General features: G+C 48.1%; 1 protein-coding gene across 3 annotated transcripts in view; it reads left to right on the forward strand.

Annotated features, from left to right (window-relative positions):
* Positions 1 to 1,990: 1,990 nt before the first annotated feature.
* KALRN (kalirin RhoGEF kinase) overlaps positions 1,991 to 22,087 on the forward strand; it is a 1,228,991-nt gene continuing 1,208,894 nt past the window's right edge. For all 3 annotated transcript variants that reach the window (XM_088460751.1, XM_088460749.1, XM_088460750.1), the window contains exon 1: positions 1,991 to 2,262. In XM_088460751.1, coding sequence (XP_088316877.1) covers positions 2,196 to 2,262 — 67 coding nt within the window. In that variant the 5' untranslated portion in view covers positions 1,991 to 2,195. The remainder of the gene's footprint in view (positions 2,263 to 22,087) is intronic.

Genomic DNA, 22,087 nt, shown 5'->3' on the forward strand with positions numbered 1-22,087 from the left:
GTTAATATCATGCCCAGATCCCATTGCAAATGTTATAATTGATAAAAGGGCCTCTTAGTCCTCCTGGATGTGACAGTCACATGTGCGGGAGGAGGAGGGGAGGGGTCACTCCTGTTAAAATATCAGTAGTGTCATAATGCTGGAATCCCCAGGATGTTAAAGTCAAATGTGCAGGAGAAGATGATATGATATCAGAGATACAATAATACCAGAGCCCCTCAAGATGTTATGTGCTGCCCCCCCCCAGGGATGTGACAGTGACATGCGCAGGAGAAGGGACCACCCCTCCAGCATCATGGGGGATATAGTCTTTGTTCTGTGTCCATATAGCTGAACTGGTGCACTGAGAAGCTCTGATGCATGGGATCTGCTGTGCCGCACTCCGCTAATAGCGACCCCTAGGCACGTCTAGTGGGAAATCCAGCACTTATCAGGGGTAAAATGCCAGAGCCCCCAGGAAGTTGCAGTCCCATGTGCAGGGGAAGGAGTCATTCCTATATAATATTAAGGGTCAGTGGCGTTAGAAAGAACGCTCCTAGAAATAACACCTCTCTGCAATTGTTAATTTTAGGCCCCATAATAGTCCTCTAGCTCATTTTCTGAACCATAGTAGGTCCATAGTTAACATTATGTCACATTGTAGGGCAGCCAGTATACTATATGCCACACAGTACTCCCAATTCATACTATGATATACAGTGCCCCGTTTATATTATGCCACACTAAAGTGCCTCCACTTCATATTGTGCCACATTGTGGTGCTTCAGTTCATATTATGTAACATTATAGTGCCCTCCAGTTCATATTATACATTACAATGCATGCCCCCCAGATAAGATTATGCCACATTACAGTACCTTAACATTATAACCCAATTGCTTAGCAGAAAAATTGATATGCAACTATATAACCTGGGTCCGTGGCCCTCTAAGCCTCTGGACCCTATAGCAATGGTACCCCTGCACTCACTACAGCTATGCCCATGACGGGGTAAAAATATTGCCTGGAGGCCACAGGATCAGATGTCTCAGTCACATGTGAGGAAGAAGTAAGTTACATAAAATATAAGGGATATAATAATGCCGGAGCAACCTAGGTTGCGACGAGTCACGTGCGGAAAAAGGGGGTTGGTCCACATAATCTAAAGGGTATAATAATACCAAAGCACCCCAAATGTGGCAGTCACATGCGGTAAGAGGGGGATAGTCCCATATAATCTCAGGGGTATAATAATGTAGAGCTCCCCAGGATGTGAGTCACATGTGCTGCAGGAGAGGGTCATTCCATATCATAACGGTTGTGTATAGATCCGCTTCAGTTAATGTACCTGGACGTGACGTTAAGTGAGGGCCGAGAGTGCGGTTCCATGCCCTTAAAGCAGTCATTTTTCTCTCAAATGCAGACTTTCCAACGTGACCCCTTCCACTAGGTACAAAATGCTCTGGTCCTGGACGTCCCCTTTGATTTATGATTGCCCCTATCTGTATTTAAACACAACCCTCATCAATTAACTAGTTTACTTTACACAGGTGACCGCAATCATAAATTAAGTGGTTAAGTCCAGAACCAGAGCATTTTGTACCTGGTGGAATGGGTCATGTTGGAGGGTGTGCAAATGTAGTATCTGACCACCAACAGTAGAAAAATGTACGCTCGCCACGCTTCGGGCATGGTTACTATTCCCATAAGATGTCCACATGGATAGTAAGTGATGACGTCAGGGTACATTTACTGAAGGGGAGCTATCCCCATATCATAACAGGGATATAATAATGTTGGAGCCCCCCAGGATGTGACCGTCACATGTGCGGGAGAAGAGGGCCAGTCCATATAATAACAACATTAACAACATTATAATAATGCCGTAGCACCTCAGGATGTGACAGTAACGTGCAGTAGGAGAGAGGGACAGTCCATATAATAACAGGGCTATAATAATGCCGGAGCCCCCCAGGATGTGACAGTCACATGTGCGGGAGGAGGGGGCAGCAGGATGTGAACAATAGAGGGAGGAGGAGGAGAGACAGCAGACGGGCTGTGCTGCTCTATATCCCGGCGGCAGCTCCTTTATTGCTGTATATTACACGGATATGGATCCGGGGAGCGTCCCCCGGCCCCCCATCCTCTGACACGCAGTACCCCCGCCCGCATACACAGTGGAGCCCCCCGCACAGAGCTGCACGGCAGCAGGAGCTATGAACCCGGCGGAGGGCGCGGAGGAGGGTGGCACAGACACCGAGGTGGACGCGTTTTTCCGCACAGGTAGGAGCCGGGGCCCGGGACTGGTTGACGGGGAGTGGAGTCACATTGGCAGGGGACATGAGCGGTGTATGGATGGCCAAAGGAGCCGCTCCCCGCCAGGGGGCTCTGACACAATGTATTTATTCCATGCATCTGATTCATTATATGATTATTACTGCATTATCTATTCTTTCTATTTATCTACCTTTTATATTGTGTGACACAAGGGACCAGTGTGATCTACCAGTATATTGTGATTGTGTGTGTGTGACACCGGGTACCAGTGTGATTTACCAGGATATGCGTTTCTGACATCGAAGACCAATGTGTTTTACTATCATTCGTGTGTGTGTGAGAGACACACTGGGAAACGGCCTTGCTAATATGTTGCGTGTGACACAGGGGACAAGTGTGGTTTACAGGTATATTTTGTGCATGACACTGTAGACCATTGTGGATTACCGGTATATGGTGTGTTTAAGACACCGTAGATCAGTGTGTTTTACCAATATATTGTGTGTGACATTAGGGACCAGAGTGTCTAAACTGAATACTGTATTATGTGTGTGTATAGCCAGTGTGTGTATGTATATGTGTGTGACATTAGCGACCAGTTTGAGTTGTGTGTGGGTGAGACAATGGGGGCCAGTATATTTTAAGCATGCTGTGTTTTACCAGTATATTGTATGTGTTAAACTGGGGACCAGTGTGTATTTCTAGTATATTGTAACTGGGGAGTGGGACCAGTGTGTAGTTCCAGCATATTGTGTGTGTTACACTGAGGATTAGTGTATTTTACCGGAATATTGTACAGGTGAGGCACTAGGAACCAGTGTGTTTTACTGGTATGTCTGTGTGTGACACTGGGGATCAGTGTGCTGTATATTGGTTGTGTTTGTGTGACACTGGGGCCAAGGTTTCTTTCCAGAGTAATAGTGTGCTACACGGACCCAAGTGTCTTAGCAGTATATATTGTGTGTGACACTGAGAACTAGTGTGTTTTACCAGCCTATTATGTGAGACACAGGGGCCGGTGTATTTATCCAGGATATTTATTGGGGAAGCAGTCGGCAATGCCGACCACAGGCTTCCCGACTGCCTAATCCCGGCAAGGTACAAATGACAGGCGTTGAAATCCCGACGCCTGTCAGACCTACGCCGGGAGCCCGACACCCGGGCTACCGATCGAAGGTAAGCCGGGAGCGGACAGCCGTGAGGGGGGTTAGGTTAGGGGCTCCCGGGGGGGGGGGGGGGGCGACTTAGGGTTAGGCCCCCCGGGAGGTTAGGGTTAGGCTAGGGGAAGGGGGGTTAGGCATCCCTGAGGGGAGGTCAGGGAGGAGGGTTAGGTTTAGGCACTTAGAGGGGGGTTAGGCACTTGGGGGGGGGAGGTTAGGGTTAGGCACCCCTAAAGGAGGGTTAAGGTTAGGGGGTGATTTAGGTTAGTTATACTTACCCTAAGGACGATCAGGATTTCCTCCTCTGTCGGGCTGCCGCTGTTGGGATTAGCGGCCGGCGGTAAATCACACTGATTCCATTTAGTGTGTGTGACACACAATATGATTTACCAGGTGATTGTACTGTATGTTATTGTGTAAACTGCAAATTTTATAATGAGGTAAACTAGTCTATAACTGTCCTGTCTGATCACACAAATACTGTCATATTCTATCCACCATGTACAGCGCTACAAAACCCTTGTGGCACCATATAAATAAAAGATTGTAACAATAATATGTGACACCAAAGACCAGTGTGTATTACCAGAATATTGTGAGACAGACACTGGGGACCATTGTATTTAGGGAGGCCAATCCCAGGATCGGGATCGGCGGGATCCCAGGACTTTAGGCCAAAAATACTGGGATTTGAATCTATGGGATTGAACTACAGCCGGGCAGCGCTGAGCACTCAGAGCGTGCTGTCCCAGCCCAGCGGGGTACAGTACCAGTCAAAAGTTTGGACGCACCTTCTCATTCAATGGTTTTTGTTTATTTAAATTATTTTCAACATAGAAGATCAATACTGAAGACATCAAAACTATGAAAGAACACATATGGAATTATGTTGTAAACAAATCAAAATATGTTTTATATTTTAGATTCCTCAAAGTAGCCCCTTTTTGCTTGGATGACAGCTTTGCACACTCTTGGCATTCTCTCATTCAGCTTCATGAGGTAGTCTCCTGGGATGGTTTTGAATTAACAGGTGTGCCTTGTCAAGAGTCAATCTGTGGAATTACATGCCTTCTTAATGTATTTGAGACCATCTGTTGTGTTGTGCAGAGGTAGGGTTAGTACACAGTGGACACCACTATTTGACTACTGTTGTAATCCATATTATGGCACCAACCACTCAACTCAGTAAAGAGAAACGACAGTCCATCATTACTTTAAGACATGAAGGTCAGTCGATATGGAATTTCAAGAACTTTGAATGTATCCTCAAGTGCAGTTGCAAAAACCATCAAACGTTATGCTGAAACTGGCTCTCATGAGGACCGCCCCAGGAAAGGAAGACCAAGTTACCTCTGCTGCAGAGGATAAGTTCATTAGAGTTACCAGCCTCAGAAACCGCTACTTAACAGCACCTCAGATTAGAGACCACATAAAGTCTTCTCAGAATTCAAGTAGCAAACAAATCTCAACATCAACTGTTCAGAGGAGACTGCATGAATCAGGCCTTCATGGTCGTATTGCTGCGAAGAAGCCACTATTGAGGATAAACAACAAGAAGAGAATTGTTTGGGCCAAGAAACACAAGGAATGTGACATTAGACCAGTGGAAATCTGTACTTTGGTCTGATGAGTCCAAATTTGAGATTTTTTGTTCCAACCGCCGTGTCTTTGTGAGACGCAGAGAAGGTGAGTGGATGGTGTCTGCATGTGTGGTTTCCACTGTGAAGCCTGGAGGAGGAGGTGTGATGGTGTTGGGGGTGCTTTGCTGGTGACACTGTTGGTGATTTGTTCAAAATTCAAGGCACACTTAAACAGCATGGCTACCACAGCATTCTGCAGCGCCATGCCATTCAAATCTGGTTTGCACTTACTGGAACCATCATTTGTTTTTCAACAAGACAATGATCCCAAACACCCCTTACAGGCTATGTAAGGGCTACTTGACCAAGAAGGAAAGTGATGGAGTGCTTCGTCAGATGACCTGGCCTTCACAATCACCTGATTTAAACCCAATTGAGCTGGTTTGGGATGAGTTGGACCGCAGAGTGAAGGAAAAGCAGCCAACAAGTGCTCAGCACCTCTGGGAACTCCTTCAAGACTGTTGGAAAACCATTCCAGGAGACTACCTCATGAAGCTGATTGAGAGAATGCCAAGAGTGTGCAAAGCTGTCATCCAAGCAAAAGGGGGCTACTTTGAGGAATCTATAATATAAAACATATTTTGATTTCACACTTCTTTGTTTACAACATAATTCCATGTGTGTTCTTTCATAGTTTTGATGTCTTCAGTATTAATCTACAATGTTGAAAATAATTTAAACAAACAAAAACCATTGAATGAGAAGGTGCATCCAAACTTTTGACTGGTACTTTATGTTGTACGGTGGGCTGGGCAGGCTGTGCGGCTGAGTGGGCGTGACGACAGAGGTCATGCTGCGCAGCCCCACGCCAGTCCGTCCTCTCAGAAGCCGCGACTGCCTGCCCGTGGATTCGAGCAGACTGTCACTGGAGTGACTCGGGTCACATGTGTCACTGCTTGCTGTGACACTGGTGAAGGTGATGAGTGACATTGTCAGTGTCGCTGAGTGATGGACTGTCGACAACACCGCCTGCCCGCGCGCCGTGTACCTGCTCCGCTGCCTGCTGCCGTGTGACTGCCATAGCCCCCTGCAAGCTGCAAGTGCAACTGATTTGAAGGCGGAATGAGGACAGACGACTGGAGAGAGGACGGAGGCTGTCCTGCGTGTGTGCTGTCTGGAGTGTCAGTTAATGTATCTTTTCTTCTCTTAGTGTGGTGCTGGGGGTGGCATGAAATTAAAGTTTTTATTCCTGTGGTGTTGAGGGGCCCTGAAAGTTTTTTATTATTTTCCTGTGGGCCTGTGCTTTTGGCGCAGAAGTACAGGCCCACAGGAAAAAAACAAACTTTCAGGGATTAAAATAACATGGGGGGGGGGGGGGGGGGAGGATGGGCATGAACATTTTAATTTTTTTTCCTGTGGGCCTGTGCTGGGCCATTTTTATCTAAGGAAAAGTGACACAAAAAGTAAAGTCTAATGCAATCCCGGGAATGCAAAAAAAGGGTCTGGGATTGGCTTCCCTAATTGTATTTTACCAGTATGCGTATGTGACACTGGGAATGAGTGGGTCTTATGAGTGTATGGTGTACAGAACTGGCAGCCAGTTTGTCCTACCAGTTTAATGTGTGTGCGACACTGTGGACCGGTGCGTTTTTTACCAGTTTATTTTGTGTGTGACGCTCTGGCCAGTGTGTTTTACAAGTACATTGGGTGTTATACTCAGAGCCTGTGTGTCTTAGGTTTCTGGAAGAAATCTCTCTTTTTCTGGAAGAAATCACTCTCTCCCTCTCTTCATTCTGTAGAGCATTTATGTCTTGGTATGCTGAAGCATTAAGATTGCCCTTTACTAGAGATAGGAGGCCTAGCCCAAGCCCTGAAAAAACATCCTCATACCATTACCCCTTCTCCACCAGACTCGCCCATCTGACTGCCAGACAGAGAACCGTGATTCGTCACTCCACAGAACACATTTCCACTGCTCCACAGTCCAGTGTTGGTGTGCTTTACACCAGTCCATCTGATGCTTGGCATGTGAGGCTTGCAGGCATCTGATTGGCCATGGAAACCCATTCCATTAAGATCCCGCCGCACAATTTTTGTGCTTACATTAATGCCAGTGGAAGTTTAGAACTGTTCAGCTATGGAATCAGCAGAGCGTTGGCAACTTTTTACGCATCATGCGCCTTAGCAGTCGTTGACCATGCTCTGTGATTTTACATTGTCTTCCGCTTCGTGGCTGTGTTGCTGTTGTTCCTAAATGCTTCCACTTTCTAATAATATCACTTACAGTTGACTGTGGAAAAATTAGAAGGAATGAAATTTCTTGAACAGTCTTATTGCAAAGGTGGCATCATATCACAGTACCATGACCCACTTTGTATCATAAATGTTTGCAAGTGGAAACTGCATGGCTAGGTGCTTGATTTTATACACCTGTGGCAACGGGTCTGATTGAAACACCTCAGTTCAATAAATAGCAGTTGTGGCCAAATACTTTTGTCCTTATAGTGTGTGTACAGCCATGGCCAAAAGTTTTGGGAATGACACAAGTATTGGTTTTCGCAAAGTTTGCTGCTTCAGTGTTTTTAGACCTTTTTGTCAGATGTTACTATGGTATACTGAAGTAAAATGACAAGCATTTCATAAGTGTCAAAGGCTTTTATTTACAATTCCATCAAGTTATGCAAAGAGTCAATATTTGCAGTGTTGACCCTTCTTATTCAAGACTTCTGCAGTTCGCCCTGGCATGCTGTCAATCAACTTCTGGGCCACATACTGACTGATGGTCGCCCATTCTTGCCTAATCAATGCTTGGAGTTTGTTAGAATTTGTGGGTTCTTGATTGTCCACTCGCCTCTTGAGGATTGACCACAAGTTCTCAATGGGATTAAGGTCTGGGAAGTTTCCTGGCCATGGATCCAAAATTTCGATGTTTTGTTCCCCAAGCCACTTAGTTATCACTTTTGTCTTATGGCAAGGTGCTCCATCATGCTGGAAAAGGCAATGTTCGTCACCAAACTGTTCTTGGATGGTTGGGAGAAGTTTCTCTTGAAGGATGTTTTGGTACCATTATTTATTCATGGCTGTGTTCTTAGGCAAAATTGTGAGTGAGCCCACTCCCTTGGGTGAGAAGCAACCCCACACATAAATGGTCTCAGGATGCTTTACTATTGGCATGACACAGGACTGATGATTTCCTTCTCTGGACAAGCGTTTTTCCAGATGCCCGAAACAATCTGAAAAGGGATTCATCCGAGAAAATAACTTTACCCCAGTCCTCAGCAGTCCGGTCTTTTGCAGAATATTAGTCTGTCCCTTATGTTTTTCCTGGAGAGAAGTAGCTTCTTTGCTGCCCTTCTTGACACCAGGCCATCCTCCAAAAGTCTTCGACTCACTGTGTGTGAAGATGCACTCACATCTGCCTGCTGCCATTCCCGAGCAAGCTCTGCACTAGTGGTGCCCCGATCCCGCAGCTGAATTAACTTTTGGAGACGGTCCTGGCGCTTGCTGGACATTCTTGGGCACCCTGAAGCCTTCTTAGCAACTATTGAACCTCCTTGATGATCTGATAAGTGGTTGATTTAGGTGCAATGTTACTAGCAGCTATATCCTTGCCTGTGAAGCCCTTTTTGTGCAAAGCAATTATGACTGCACGTGTTTCTTTGCAGGTAGCCAGGGTTATCAGAGGAAGAACATGATTTCAAGCTCCACCCTCCTTTTAAAGCTTCCAGTCTGTTATTCTAACTCAATCAGCATGACAGAGTGATCTCCAGCTGTCAGGGTTCAGCCTAGGATCGGCTATCTCTTACCTCTGTGCCGGCTTCCCCTGACTTCCTTGTGGTCAGACGCCTGGTGCAATGAGGGGTGTGATACTGAGTATTCTACCTTTAGGCGCTTTTGCGGACTTCCATGGTTGGCTGTGTTTTTGGGGATCAGAGTTCCCATCATGGGTGCCGCCATGACAGTTCCTCTCATGTGACAGTCCTCCTAACCAATGGTAGCATGATCTCAGTCAGCTGACGCTGTGCACCGGTAATCTGCTACCACTGGGTATAAATCCGCCTCCAGAACTTCAGGAAGTTGCCTGATCAACAGTTGTCAATCCTAGTTTACTAGTTGAGTTTTGTTTCAGGTTCCCTCGGATTCCAAGCCTTTGTTCCAGTGCTTTCCAGTGAGCAGCAGAGCTATAACTTTCCTGCCTGTGTTCCAAGCCTCCAGTGTCATTCCTGTGAGCCACAGAGCTATAATATTCCTGCCTGTGTTCCAAGTCTCCTGTGTATTATCCTGTGAGCCACAGAGCTATAACATTCCTGCCTGTGTTCCAAGTCTCCTGTGTATTCCTGTGAGCCACAGAGCTATAACACTCCTGGCCTGTGTACCTAGCCTCCAGCGAGCTACAGTGCTTTTATAGCTCTGTGTGTGTTGGAGTTCCAGTGTCTACTTTCAGCACCAGGGTGATAATATCTCTACCTGTGCATGCTGTTTTGTGATTCCCAGCTACAAGGTTATCCTGAGTGTTTCACAGCTGCACCAATTACAAGCTACAAGTGTTCCTGTGAGCAACAGTGCTGATTACATCCCAGCCTGAGAGCTTTGTTTTCAGTGACACTGCAATTCCATCTCTGCCTGAATATTTGCTACCAGTGTCTCCTGTGAACTACAGTGCTATTCCATCACTGCCTGAATATTTGCTACCAGTGTCTCCTGTGAGCTACAGTGCAATTCCATCGCTGCCTGAACATTAAAGTTACCAGTGTCTCCTGTGAGCTACAGTACCATTCCATCTCAACCTGTGTATATTACCAGTGCCATTCCGTGTGGCTAAGTGTGTCCACACACCGTTCCCTGTGTATCCTTTGTGTGCCACCCCGCAGTTCAAGTGCTATTTACAAGTACCTCACAAACAGCATCTCCTGGTGAATCTCCCGGTGCAATAGTGCCTTGGTTAGGCACTTCCCTTGGGCCACTGACATTCGAGTCTCTATTCCCACGGGGCTTGGATACCTGGTCAAAGGACCGCGACCTGCCTGCAGGGTGCAGCTAAGCCCATATCCCACTTGGAGGGGTCACTGGCGAACACCTCCCTGCAGGTTAGACTCCGCACCTTTGACCAGGTCTCGTCAACGTCCAAGACCTGTGGATGAGGAGTTCTGATGTCCAGACCAGTTCCCCGAATTCTTCCAAACTACCATCACAACCCCTCACTAGGGGATTCCAGTACGTCAAACCTGACACCAGCATTGTCCTCGTCAAAACTCTCACCTGTGTTAACGAGAGAATCACTGACATGTCAGCTGGTCCTTTTGTGGCAGGGCTGAAATGCAGTGGAAATGTTGTTTTTGGGAAACATACAGCCAATGTGATTTAAGAACTGTATTCAGCGTAAAGAAGAACAAAGAATCCTGGAAGTGATGATATGGCCTCCACAGAGCCCTGATCTCAACATCATCTAGTCTGTCTGGGATTACATGAAAAGACAGAAGGATTTGAGCAAACCTACATCCACAGAAGTTCTGTGGTTATTCTCCAGGATGTATGGAACAACCTCCCTGACGAGTTTCTTAAACTGTGTGTAAGTGTACCTAGAAGAATTGATGAAGGTACTGAAAGGGACTATAAAATAAAAACTTATCTTTTGCAAAATACAATTGGCAAGGACATGTTCAGGGACGCCGTTCCTGATTATGCCATAGTTAATGGTTCAGGTCCTGCTTGTTTCTGCTGAAAAAATAGCATTATTTACCAGTATATTATGTGTGACACTGGGGGCCAATATGTTTTAACAATTATAGTGTTCACTCTAAAATTTTTTGGGGGGCAAGTTCCTGGTAAGTGAGGAGGGCACATTTTAATTGTGAAGGGCAAAATTTTGGACTCCACACTAAAGCTGATGTATACAGTTACAGTAATACATTAATATAATACATTATATATTCTGTAGTATAATGCTGGTAATTAGTAGTGGCCCCAATTAACACTATTTCACATAAGTGTCCCAATTCACATATTTAGCAACTCTGAGTTCAATACAAGACATGACATGACATAGGTGCTGACTGCAATGCTCATTTATCTGACTATGACGAAAGGCAGATTATGGGCCTGATTCAGAGACTAATGCAATGGCAATTACTATAAAATATACAAATATTGATAAAACTTGCGCTCCACTACACACAGTGCTGCACTGACCACGAGGATGGTCATCGACATCCTCAATAAACCAGAAAAAAAGTACCAAAGTACAGACAACTTGCAGTCAATTGCGCTCCTCCGGGATACAGGGATTCCCAAGGTACAGGAAAATTCCAGGAGCCTTTGTCCTTAAAAATATTTCACAGTCCTCTTCAAGAACCTTCTCAGCCTCTTTAAATAAAGTGCTTCTTCAAACGGATAAATGTGTTTTTCCTCAAAAAGAAGGTATATTCACAATATAGTGAAGCATAGTTTATTCAAATTTAATACATTCCAAAATATATAAAACAATCTGACATAATAGCAGCGTACCAGAATGTGTGGGGTGTAGAACAACACACACCCAAGTTGGCATAAATTTGGGGTACTAACAGTCGCCTCCCAGGTATTAGGTCTCTGTGGTCCCCCTGGTTATGTGTCCAGAATACTCTGTTCCCACACAATGTCACCTGGTATAGTCTGCTCCTTATCTGAATTCACCAACGCGTTTCTGCTCCCATCGAGCCTTTATCAAGGTGTAATTCTCCCTATATATACCCTATACACATACCTTATTGGTTCTTTCCCAAATCTTCCTTAATTAACATTTTGGACTTCAATAAACATCTTCCTATTGTGGGAATATAATTTTCCTTCTATCCATTAATTCTTATATAAAGAATTCCTTATTAATATAACCCATAAAACGGGCACATCCATCACGTGGGACGCACGTTCCGCCACGTGGAACGCACGTTCCCACCACGTGGAACGCACGTGCCCTCGTGACCGGAAACACGAGGGCGCGTGCGTTTCACGTGGTGGGAATGTGCGTTCCACGTGGCGGAACGTGCGTCCCACGTGATGGAGCACACGCTGGGCGGCTGAGTGTCCATAGACCGGAATTGAGAATAGTTCGAAACTGGAAGAAGTATATCCGGTACAATGGAACATATGTAGGAGCTAATGACCTGCATCCCGGAACCGGAAGTAGCGTGCGCTCCACGAGATGGAACGCACGCCGATTTTTTTCTATATTGTGCCCGTTTTATGGGTTATATTAATTAGGAATTCTTTGTATAAGTATTAATGGATAGAGGGAAAATTATATTCCCACAATAGGAAGATGTTTATTGAAGTCCAAAATGTTAATTAAGGAAGATTGGGAAAGAACCAATAAGGTATGTGTATAGGGTATATATATGGAGAAGGCTAGCATAGGAATTACACCTTGATAAAGGCTCGATGGGAGCAGAAACGCGTTGGTGAATTCAGATAAGGAGCAGACTATACCAGGTGACATTGGGCCTGATTCAGAGCCGGACGCAATTAGCGCTCGCTCGTCCAGAAAATAGGGGTGGCTATTCAAATCAACCGTTCGCTCTTTGCGGTCTGTTCACGCCTCTAGGTCTGAACGAGCGAACAAAACTTGCGGTCGTTTTTTGAAAAAAATACGCCCCCTGGCCACTCGCATCCTACGTCATGTCCGCTATTTATTAGATTAATCGAGTACATCGACCAGGGTATGAACTGCTCGCTATTCTTGGGGTTGGTTTTTGCTACCATAATTTTGCGAGCAGTTCTGGCTATAAAATAACCCAGTGACGTGGTCAATGACGCTGCTGTTTTAATTATGCACACCCATAAAACGCCCGTTTTGACCTTTAAGCGCGCCTACGTTCGGATCTCCACTCCCCGTTTTCAAGCACCTTCCCCCGTTACCACCCACATATGCCTACTCCTGTCACTCAAATTATCAGGCATTCGCTATTTTGCGAGCACATGAATTTCGACCGCACTGACTGGTTCGCGCATGCGTATAATGATCCGTACGCATGCACAGTTGGGCAAACATCGCTCGGAGCGAACGAGCGGCCGCTTACGAGCGGCTCTGAATCAGGCCCTTTGTGTGGGAACAGAGTATTCTGGACACATAACCAGGGGGACCACAGAGACCTAATACCTGGGAGGCAACTGTTAGTACCCCAAATTTATGCCAACTTGGGTGTGTGTTGTTCTACACCCCACACATTCTGGTACGCTGCTATTATGTCAGATTGTTTTATATATTTTGGAATGTATTAAATTTGAATAAACTTTGCTTCACTATATTGTGAATATACCTTCTTTTTCAGGAAAAACACATATTTATCCGTTTGAAGAAGCACTTTATTTAAAGAGGCTGAGAAGGTTCTTGAAGAGGACTGTGAAATATTTTTAAGGACAAAGGCTCCTGGAATTTTCCTGTACCTTGGGAATCCCTGTATCCCGGAGGAGCGCAATTGACTGCAAGTTGTCTGTGCAATGGCAATTACGTTCGCAGATTGAGCGATTGTTTACCATCGCGCATGTGTACAAGCTACACTACACGTGTGCAGAGATCGCATTGCGTCAGCGGATTCACAGTGGAATCCATTGCAAAGTGAGGGACAGGTAGTCAGCATTTGGGGGACCTGACCGTTTAAACACTGTTACATGGACATGCGTAAATGAGCCCTTGCGATCTCCTACGCAGAATGAGAACCCTCTGCGTGTCATGAGAGCTGCTGAGTCAGCAGCAAGTCAGACCTGCTGCAAGGGCAAGATGGCCGCTCGATGTGCGGCTATGTTACCGATATTTACGCAGGTAAGCGACGTCGTACGCATATGAGAAGGCAGCAGTGGGCATCCTTATGCTCTGTTAAGATTTGGAACTATTGGTATATTTCTACTTCAGGGTCCATAGGGTATCCACAGGATACCTTGGGGTATAGGTGTGACGTCAGTCGCTGGGCACCATAGAGTTAAGCTTTTCAGCCTCCCAGGATGTACTAGGGTCCCCCTCCTATACCCCGCCCCCGAGCCAAGGCACCTCAGTTTAGTTTGGTGCCCGGCCGGAGTCGGGTGCACCTGTCGGAGTGGGGGCTAGAAGAGCCCCTGAAGCTTTCTTCAGTGCAGCTGTGGCTGCACATCTGGATGTACAGCATGGACAGTCAGTCCTGACGTCCATGCTGTCTTCCCTACACCCCCGCCGGTACCGATCCGGGGATGCTGGTGAGCATCTGGGGTCACAGCTAGCGGTGACCCCAGATGTTCCGGACCATGGCCGGATCCAAGGGGGACAAAGGTAAGCAGCGGGGTCCCGCGGTGGGTCCCCGCTGGTCACATGGTCCTAAGTCCCCAGGCAGGGGGCTCCCTGGGGACTGGCTGCAGCGTGGAGCCAGGCGACCAACCTGCGCTTTCCACTACCCCCTGGGACAGCGGACCGCAGCAGAGCGGTAGCGCTGCGGCGTCCCAGGGGTTAAATGCATGCCAGGGGAGCGCGTCTTCCCTGTCTCACAGCCGGCGCCTCCCCCGCTGCACACAGCCCTCTCTGCACACTGCCGACTGGTCCTGTGGCAGCGCTCCTCCCCCAGGCCAGCCTCCTCTCTGCTCCTCGGCGGCCATCTTCTCCAGAACACATGGTGAACGCTGCTGGAAGCGCTGGACGGAAGCATCGTGGTCTGGGTCCCCCCGCATATCTCTCCTCCGCTGTGGTCAGGTCTGTGTATGCAGCGCTGTGTCCTACCAGGCCCTGTGTCTGCGTAGTTGAGTGATCAGCGCTGTTAGTGCAGGAATTGATTTTCTTTGCATTGTATGTGACTGTGCTAGCGCTGCTGCCTGTAACTTTTCTCTAAACTGTCAGCTTTATTACTGTCCCTGTTCTTTCTGCTAAGCCCTTGCGGTGCGGTGCTGCAGGGTGGTCTCTCGCCTTTTTAATATATAATTGGTGAGAGAGGTCACATACGTGGTGCCACCATGTCCGAAAGTGATTTTCCCCTCCGGCTACAGTGTACTACGTGTAAAGTACCGTTAGCGGAGGGGGAGGGTAGCGCGGAGGGCCTTTGCCGGCAGTGTTTGTCCATGGCGCGGCCTCTTACGGTTACAGCACCGGTACAGGAGCCGCCCTGGGCTTGTTTCGCTCAGACGCTTACAGCCTTAGTGGGCCAGTTAGCTCCTCAGCCCGCGTTTACACCGATGGGTTTATCCCAGCAGTCAGTGGTGTCGTCACCCATGCAGGGTTTCCCACGACAATTGGTGGTACCCCACAGTCTCCCTATTTCCCCGCTCCCGGTTTCTCAGGAGCCAGCGTGGGTTAACTCCCTAACGAGTTCTGTACAGCACTTGTCGGATGTGTTGCAAGGGGAGTCTGTGATGCGGCCGCATAAACGGCCGGTGGCGTCTCTGTCCGCTCCTTATGAGGATGACGAGGGGACGTCTGATGATGGGAAGATTCTGGATCCTTACGATCAGGAACCTCTCCATACTAAGGATGCTGATGCTAAATCCAAAGTATATATTCCTGGACTTATTCGGGCGGTCCGCACAGCCTTGGTGATTGAGGACGAAGTTCCCCCAGCGGCTAGATCTAAGTATGCCTTTTTCAAAGATGTGAAGGGCGATGCCACAGTCTTTCCTCTTTCGGGTCAGTTGGTGGACCATTTAGAGGAGGCGTGGAAACAGCCTGGCAAAAGATACCAGCCGCAGAGACGCCTGGCGGTGGCTTATCCGTTCGCGGATAATTATTTTGCAAAGTGGGAATCCCCTCCACAGGTGGATTCTCACGTGACCCGTCTTGTCCGTAGTGCCACATTGCCGATGCCATCCATGTCCTCCCTTAAGGATGCTACGGACCGCAAGGTGGAGATCTGCCTGAAGTCCGCTTATTCCCTTGCGGGGGGGGGCAGCACGGCCGGCTATGGCCATTTGCTGGGTTGCCAGAGCGATGGAGCGCTGGGCGGATTCATTAGAGGCTTCTTTTGATTCCGACTGTCCGGCCGAACAGGCGGAGTTGATTGGTAATCTCCGTGATTCGGCCACTTATATCAACGAGGCTGCCCTAGACATTAGTACTCTGGTGTCTAGAATTTCTTCAGCAGCGGTGGCTGCTTGTCGCACCTTGTGGCTGCGATCCTGGAAGGCGGACGCAGAAAGTTCTCTTCGGTTCGGATCTGGATAAGATTGTGGTCACGCTGGCGGCAGCCAAATCGGCTTGTCTCCCGTCGGCCGCTGCTCCTTCTGGACCATCGTCCTTTCGGTCAACTAGGGCCCAGGGCAGGCCCAAACCACAGTCGTTTCCTCGACAGGCTGGCCCTAAGAAATCGGCCAAGCCCCGGAAGCAGGCATGGAGTACCAGACGTCCGGCTCCCAAGCCAGATGACAAGCCTGCGGCCTGACGGTCCGGGCCTCCCTTTGGGGGATCCCAAGGTGGGAGGCCGCCTGCTGCAGTTCGCCCAGTGTTGGTCGGCCACTACGACAGACACTTGGGTTCTGGAGGTGGTTTCCCACGGATACGCCCTCTCCTTCCGGCACAGACCCCCGGCTCGATTCTTCACCACGGGTCTACCATCAGACCGGAACAAGGCTACGGAGCTGCGGAAGGTATTGCACACTATGCTCCAGGCTGGAGTTGTAGTGCCTGTTCCATTCTCCCAGAGGGGCCAGGGTTTCTATTCAAATCTATTTTTGGTACAGAAACCCAATGGGTCGTATCGTCCGATTCTCAACCTCAAAGCACTCAACAAGTCTTTGCGGGTTCCGAAGTTTCGGATGGAGACCCTACGGTCCATCATTCTGGCGCTGGAACCTGGGGACTACATGGTGTCATTGGACATACAGGACGCTTACCTGCATGTCCCTATTCTTGTGCGCCATCAACAGTTCCTCAGGTTTGCAATCCGCAGCGACCACTTCCAGTTTCGGGCGTTACCTTTTGGCCTGGCGACAGCACCACGTGTTTTCACCAAGGTGATGGCGGTCATGGCGGCTTCTCTGCGGCTGCAGGGAGTCCGCATGTTGCCGTACTTGGACGACCTGTTATTGGTGGCAGGATCTCCAGAGCTCCTGTTACGCCACTTGGACCTGACCAATGCACTGCTGCAACGGCACGGCTGGCTAATCAACTGGCAGAAGTCCACTCTAATCCCGTCTCGGAGGATTCTGCATCTTGGAGCCTTATTGGGCTCGGGACAGCAAAGGATCTTCGTGACGGAGGACAAGATCTCTGCTTTACAGTCAAGGGTGCGCAGTTGTCTGCACAGCCGCCGGGTGTCCCTACACTCGGCGATGAGGTTACTGGGCTCCATGGTGTCGGTGTTCGACATGGTGGAATACGCCCAGTTTCATTCCAGACCTCTGCAGCACCTGATCCTGTCCAAGTGGAACGGGCTGCCTCAGTCTCTGAAGTCCCAGACGAATGTGATCACCCCGGAGGTTCGCCTGTCCCTTGCGTGGTGGTTACAGACGACCCACCTCAACAAGGGACGTCCGTTCTGGGTTCCAAATTGGGTCCTGTTGACAACGGACGCCAGTCTTCGGGGCTGGGGAGCAGTTTCGGGTCCACACTTGTTCCAGGGCAGGTGGACGCCGACAGAAGCGGAGCTTCCAATAAATATCTTGGAACTCCGTGCGGTCTTCAATGCTCTCCATCGGCACATCGGTTTCTCCAGGGTCACCCGGTGCAAGTCCAGTCGGACAACGCTACCACCGTGGCCTACATAAACAGGCAAGGAGGAACTCGCAGTCGGGCGGCTATCGTAGAGGTCTCTCGGTTCCTGGTTTGGTCGGAGCGCAATCTTCCGGCCATATCAGCGGTCTTCATCCCGGGAGTGCTAAATTGGGAGGCGGACTTTCTAAGTCGCCAGGACGTTCATCCGGGGGAATGGTCCCTGCACCCGGACGTTTTTCAACTGCTGGTGGACAGGTGGGGTCTTCCAGAAATCGACCTCATGGCGTCCCGGCACAACAACAAGTTGCCAGTGTCCGGGTCTCGCACAAGAGACGAAGGGGCGTCTCTGGTGGATGCTCTGTCCGTCCGGTGTACGTTCCGGTTTGCATACCTGTTCCCTCCGGTCTCCCTTCTTCCACGGGTAATCTGGAAATTCAAACAAGAATGAGGGACGCTCCTGTTGACAGCTCCCGCGTGGCCCAGACGGCACTGGTTCTCAGACCTTCAGGGTCTGTCCGTGGACAGTCCTCTGCGGTTGCCGCTACGACCAGACCTTCTGTCTCAGGTGCCTTGTCTTCACCCGGACCTGACTCGGCTGTCTTTGGCGGCGTGGCTGTTGAGACGGCCATGCTGAGGTCCCGGGGGTTTTCCAGCTCTGTGGTGCGTACCATGTTGCGAGCTCGGAAACAGTCGTCTTCCGCGAGGATATACCATCGCGTGTGGCATACGTTCTTCCAGTGGTGTCGACCGAGAGGTTATGCACCGCGGGAGTTTCGTCTGTCTCGGATTCTCGCCTTCCTGCAAGCGGGACTAGATCATGGGCTTCGCCTTGCTTCTTTGAAGGTACAGGTTTCGGCCCTATCTGTCTAGTTTCACCATAGGATTGCTACAATCCCGGATGTGCGCACCTTTATGCAAGGTGTTCTCTGCATTCAGCCGCCCTTTGTTCCACCTGTGGCGCCTTGGGATTTGGCTGTGGTCCTGAGGGCTCTCCAAGGACCGCCGTTTGAACCACTGGGCTCAGTGGATCTTAAATGGCTAACAGCTAAGACTGTTTTCCTTCTGGCTATTGCTTCGGCCAGACGTGTTTCTGAGTTAGGGGCTCTTTCTTGTAGACCCCCTTTCTTGGTTTTTCATGGGAACAGGGCAGTGCTCCGCACTCGGCCCGAGTTTCTTCCCAAAGTTGTTTCCCAGTTTCATGTTAACGAGGAAATCGTTGTTCCGGCCTTTAACTCACCGGGTCTTTCCGTGGGTGAGGCCTCTTTGGATGTTGTGCGGGCCTTAAGGACTTATGTTGACCGCACTTCTTCGTTTAGGAAGTCGGACGCTTTGTTTGTCCTCTATGGCTTCCGTAAAAAGGGTTGGCCTGCTTCAAAGCAAACTTTGGCAGCCTGGATCCGTATGGCTATTTCTGAAGCTTATCTTCATGAAGGCCTGCCGGTTCCTCCTTCTGTGAAGGCTCATTCCACTAGGTCTGTGGGTCCTTCGTGGGCAGCTCGACGTGGTGCCTCTGCAGTCCAGATCTGCAAGGCTGCTACGTGGTCCTCTGTCCATACCTTCGTGAGGTATTACAGGTTTGACACCTTCGCCTCTCAGGATGCTTCCTTCGGGCGGCGGATTCTCCTTTCTGCACAGGAGCGTCCCCACCCTTAAAGGATACTGCTTTGGGACATCCCCAAGGTATCCTGTGGATACCCTATGGACCCTGAAGTAGAAAATATGAGATATGGTAAGAACTTACCCTTGTTATCTCTATTTCTACGAAGTCCATAGGGTTCCACAGGACTCCCGCCCTGTCGCACCTGTGCTGCAGATGGGCTTTGCTCTGGTCACCGGTTTTCCGTCTCCCTCTGGTGAGAATGTGATTCTTGTATGTGTCCAGATCTTTTTTCTCTCTCTTCCTTCTCCTCCTACGGCCTATGGCTTGATAACTAACTGAGGTGCCTTGGCTCGGGGGCGGGGTATAGGAGGGGGACCCTAGTGCATCCTGGGAGGCTGAAAAGCTTAACTCTATGGTGCCCAGCGACTGACGTCACACCTATACCCCAAGGTATCCTGTGGAACCCTATGGACTTCGTAGAAATAGAGATAACAAGGGTAAGTTCTTACCATATCTCATATTTTTTGCAGCTGCATTCCATGCGAAATCGCAGCTGTGATCGCATTAGTGTCCATCTCTGAATCAGGCCCTATGCTCTTACCTCCATAAGCTGAGAGTAGAATCTGCTTTCTGTAGTTATACAAATGATTGAATCTGCCCCTTAGACCGTTCCTGTGTGATGTTATCTTACAAATGTCCAGTGCATGATTTTTATATCTTTTAGCTGAACAGGTTGTTTTACCTGTAAACTAGAATACCTGCTATATTAAGGCAGTCTTCAGGTACTTTTGAGAACCAGTGCTCTAAAGTAGCCAGCCACCTGCAAAATGCCACCCACTTCATTGTAGTCTTAATGTGCTTCATCTCTTGGCAGCCTCTAGATGGGTGTATGTGAAACCAGGGGCCAGTGTGTCTTATTAGTATATTGTGTGTGGCACCAGGGTCGATTGTGTTTTACTAGTATATTGTGTGTGTGTGTGTATGTGTGTATGAGACCGAGGGCCAGTGTGTCCTACTAGTGTTTGTTGTGTGACATTAGGCGCCAGTGGGTGTTACCAGTATATTGTGTGCGACACCCAGGGTCAGTTGTGTCGTACCAGTATATTGTGTATGACACTGGTTGCTGTTGAATCTTCAAAGTGTATGTCTGTTATATGTGTGAAACACTGAGTGTGTCTTACCAGTATGTTGTATTTGTGAGACTCCTGTATTTTATTAGTATGTTGTGTACTAGTATACTGGGTTGAGGAGTTTCTTCTCCCCCTGCCTTTCACTTACCCCTGCCGTAACATCTTTCAGCCAGCTCTTCACCCCTTCACTCTGCTTCACGTGGTATGGCAGCCATTGGCAAGGAGTGGGATGAGCGCTTTACATGCCAATCTCAGGACTTGCCATAGCCGATTTATTATAGATGTGATTATTCTACATGAGACACTGGAGACCAATTTTATATTCCCATCATATTATGTGTGTGACTCTGTGGACCAGTGTTTATTACCAGTATTATGTTTATCATTGTGGACTAGTGTCATACCAGTATGTTGTGATACAGAAGACTAATACAAGCTTACCAGTACATTGTGGGTGTGTGTGTATTTGACACTATTGGAGGATTCAAAGTATTTAGTAGGTGTGTGGGACACTAGGGACTGGTATATTTTGTAGATGTTTGTGACACTTGAGTCTTCTATATGTTGTAGGTGTGTGTGTGATCCTGTGGACTGCTATATTTTATAGGTTTGTGTTGTACTAACATAGAAGTTGATGGCAGATAATAACCACTTGGCCCATCTGGTCTTCTGTTTTTTACCATTTTGTAATCTCAACCCTATGTGATCCTCAGTACTTTGTAAGGATATTCTTATGCCTATCCCAAGCATGTTTAAAGTGCTCTACTAGCCTTCTACCACTTCTGATGGGAGGCTTTTCTTTTTATCCACTATCCTTCCCGTGAAGTAATTTTTCCTCAACTTTCCTTTGAACCTACCTCCCTCCAGTTTCAGTGCATGTCCTTGTGTTCTAGTACTTCTCTTCCTTTGAAGAATGTCTCCCTCCTGCACCTTGTTAAAACCCATGATATATTTAAAAGTTTCCATCATGTCCCCCCTTTCCCTTCTCTGCTACAAACTATACATCTTAAGATCTCGTCTTTCCTGGTAAGTTTAGTGATGTAGGCTATGCCTTATTTTAGTTGCCCTTCTTTGTACAGTCTCTAATGTATTTATATATTCCTGAAGATGTGGACTCCAGAACTGAACACCGTATTCTAGAACAGGCCGTGCCAATGACCTATACAGTGGCATTATTACTTATTTCTTTCTGCTACTGATTCCTCTCCCTATGCAACCTAGAATCTGACTTGCCTTTCTCATTGCTTTGTTACAATGCTTACCTGCCTTTAAGTCACCTGGAATAGTGATTCCTAGATACCTTCCATCCTGTAGTTTCCATTAGAGTACCTTTTAAAACTAGATTTACTTTTGTGTTATTGAGAACCAAGTGCATGATTTGGCATTTTTTTAGCATTAAACTGTAGTTGCCATGTTCTTGACCATTCCTCTGGTCTACCTAGATCCTCCATCATTTGTTTTACCCCTCCTGGGGGCCCATTTAACATTATATATTTCAGCTATAATCCCTGAAAACACACGTTTCAGGGGTTAACCACAAATATTAAGTTTCTCCCGTATGTATGAAGGAGGGACCACAGCAGGTATCGGAGATAACTGCAGTGATCGCTCGGTTCCTGCAGGCAGCTGCATCCCCCATAGGTTTCTATGAGGGGTGCGATGCTGCCAAATTTACCAACATGATATTGGCCTGCAGCTAACGCCATCTGAAGATGGCGTTAGCC

Source organism: Taudactylus pleione, unplaced genomic scaffold, assembly GCF_031769625.1.
Source record: "Taudactylus pleione unplaced genomic scaffold, aTauple2 ptg000977l, whole genome shotgun sequence".
In the NCBI taxonomy this organism is placed as follows: Eukaryota; Metazoa; Chordata; class Amphibia; order Anura; family Myobatrachidae; genus Taudactylus; species Taudactylus pleione.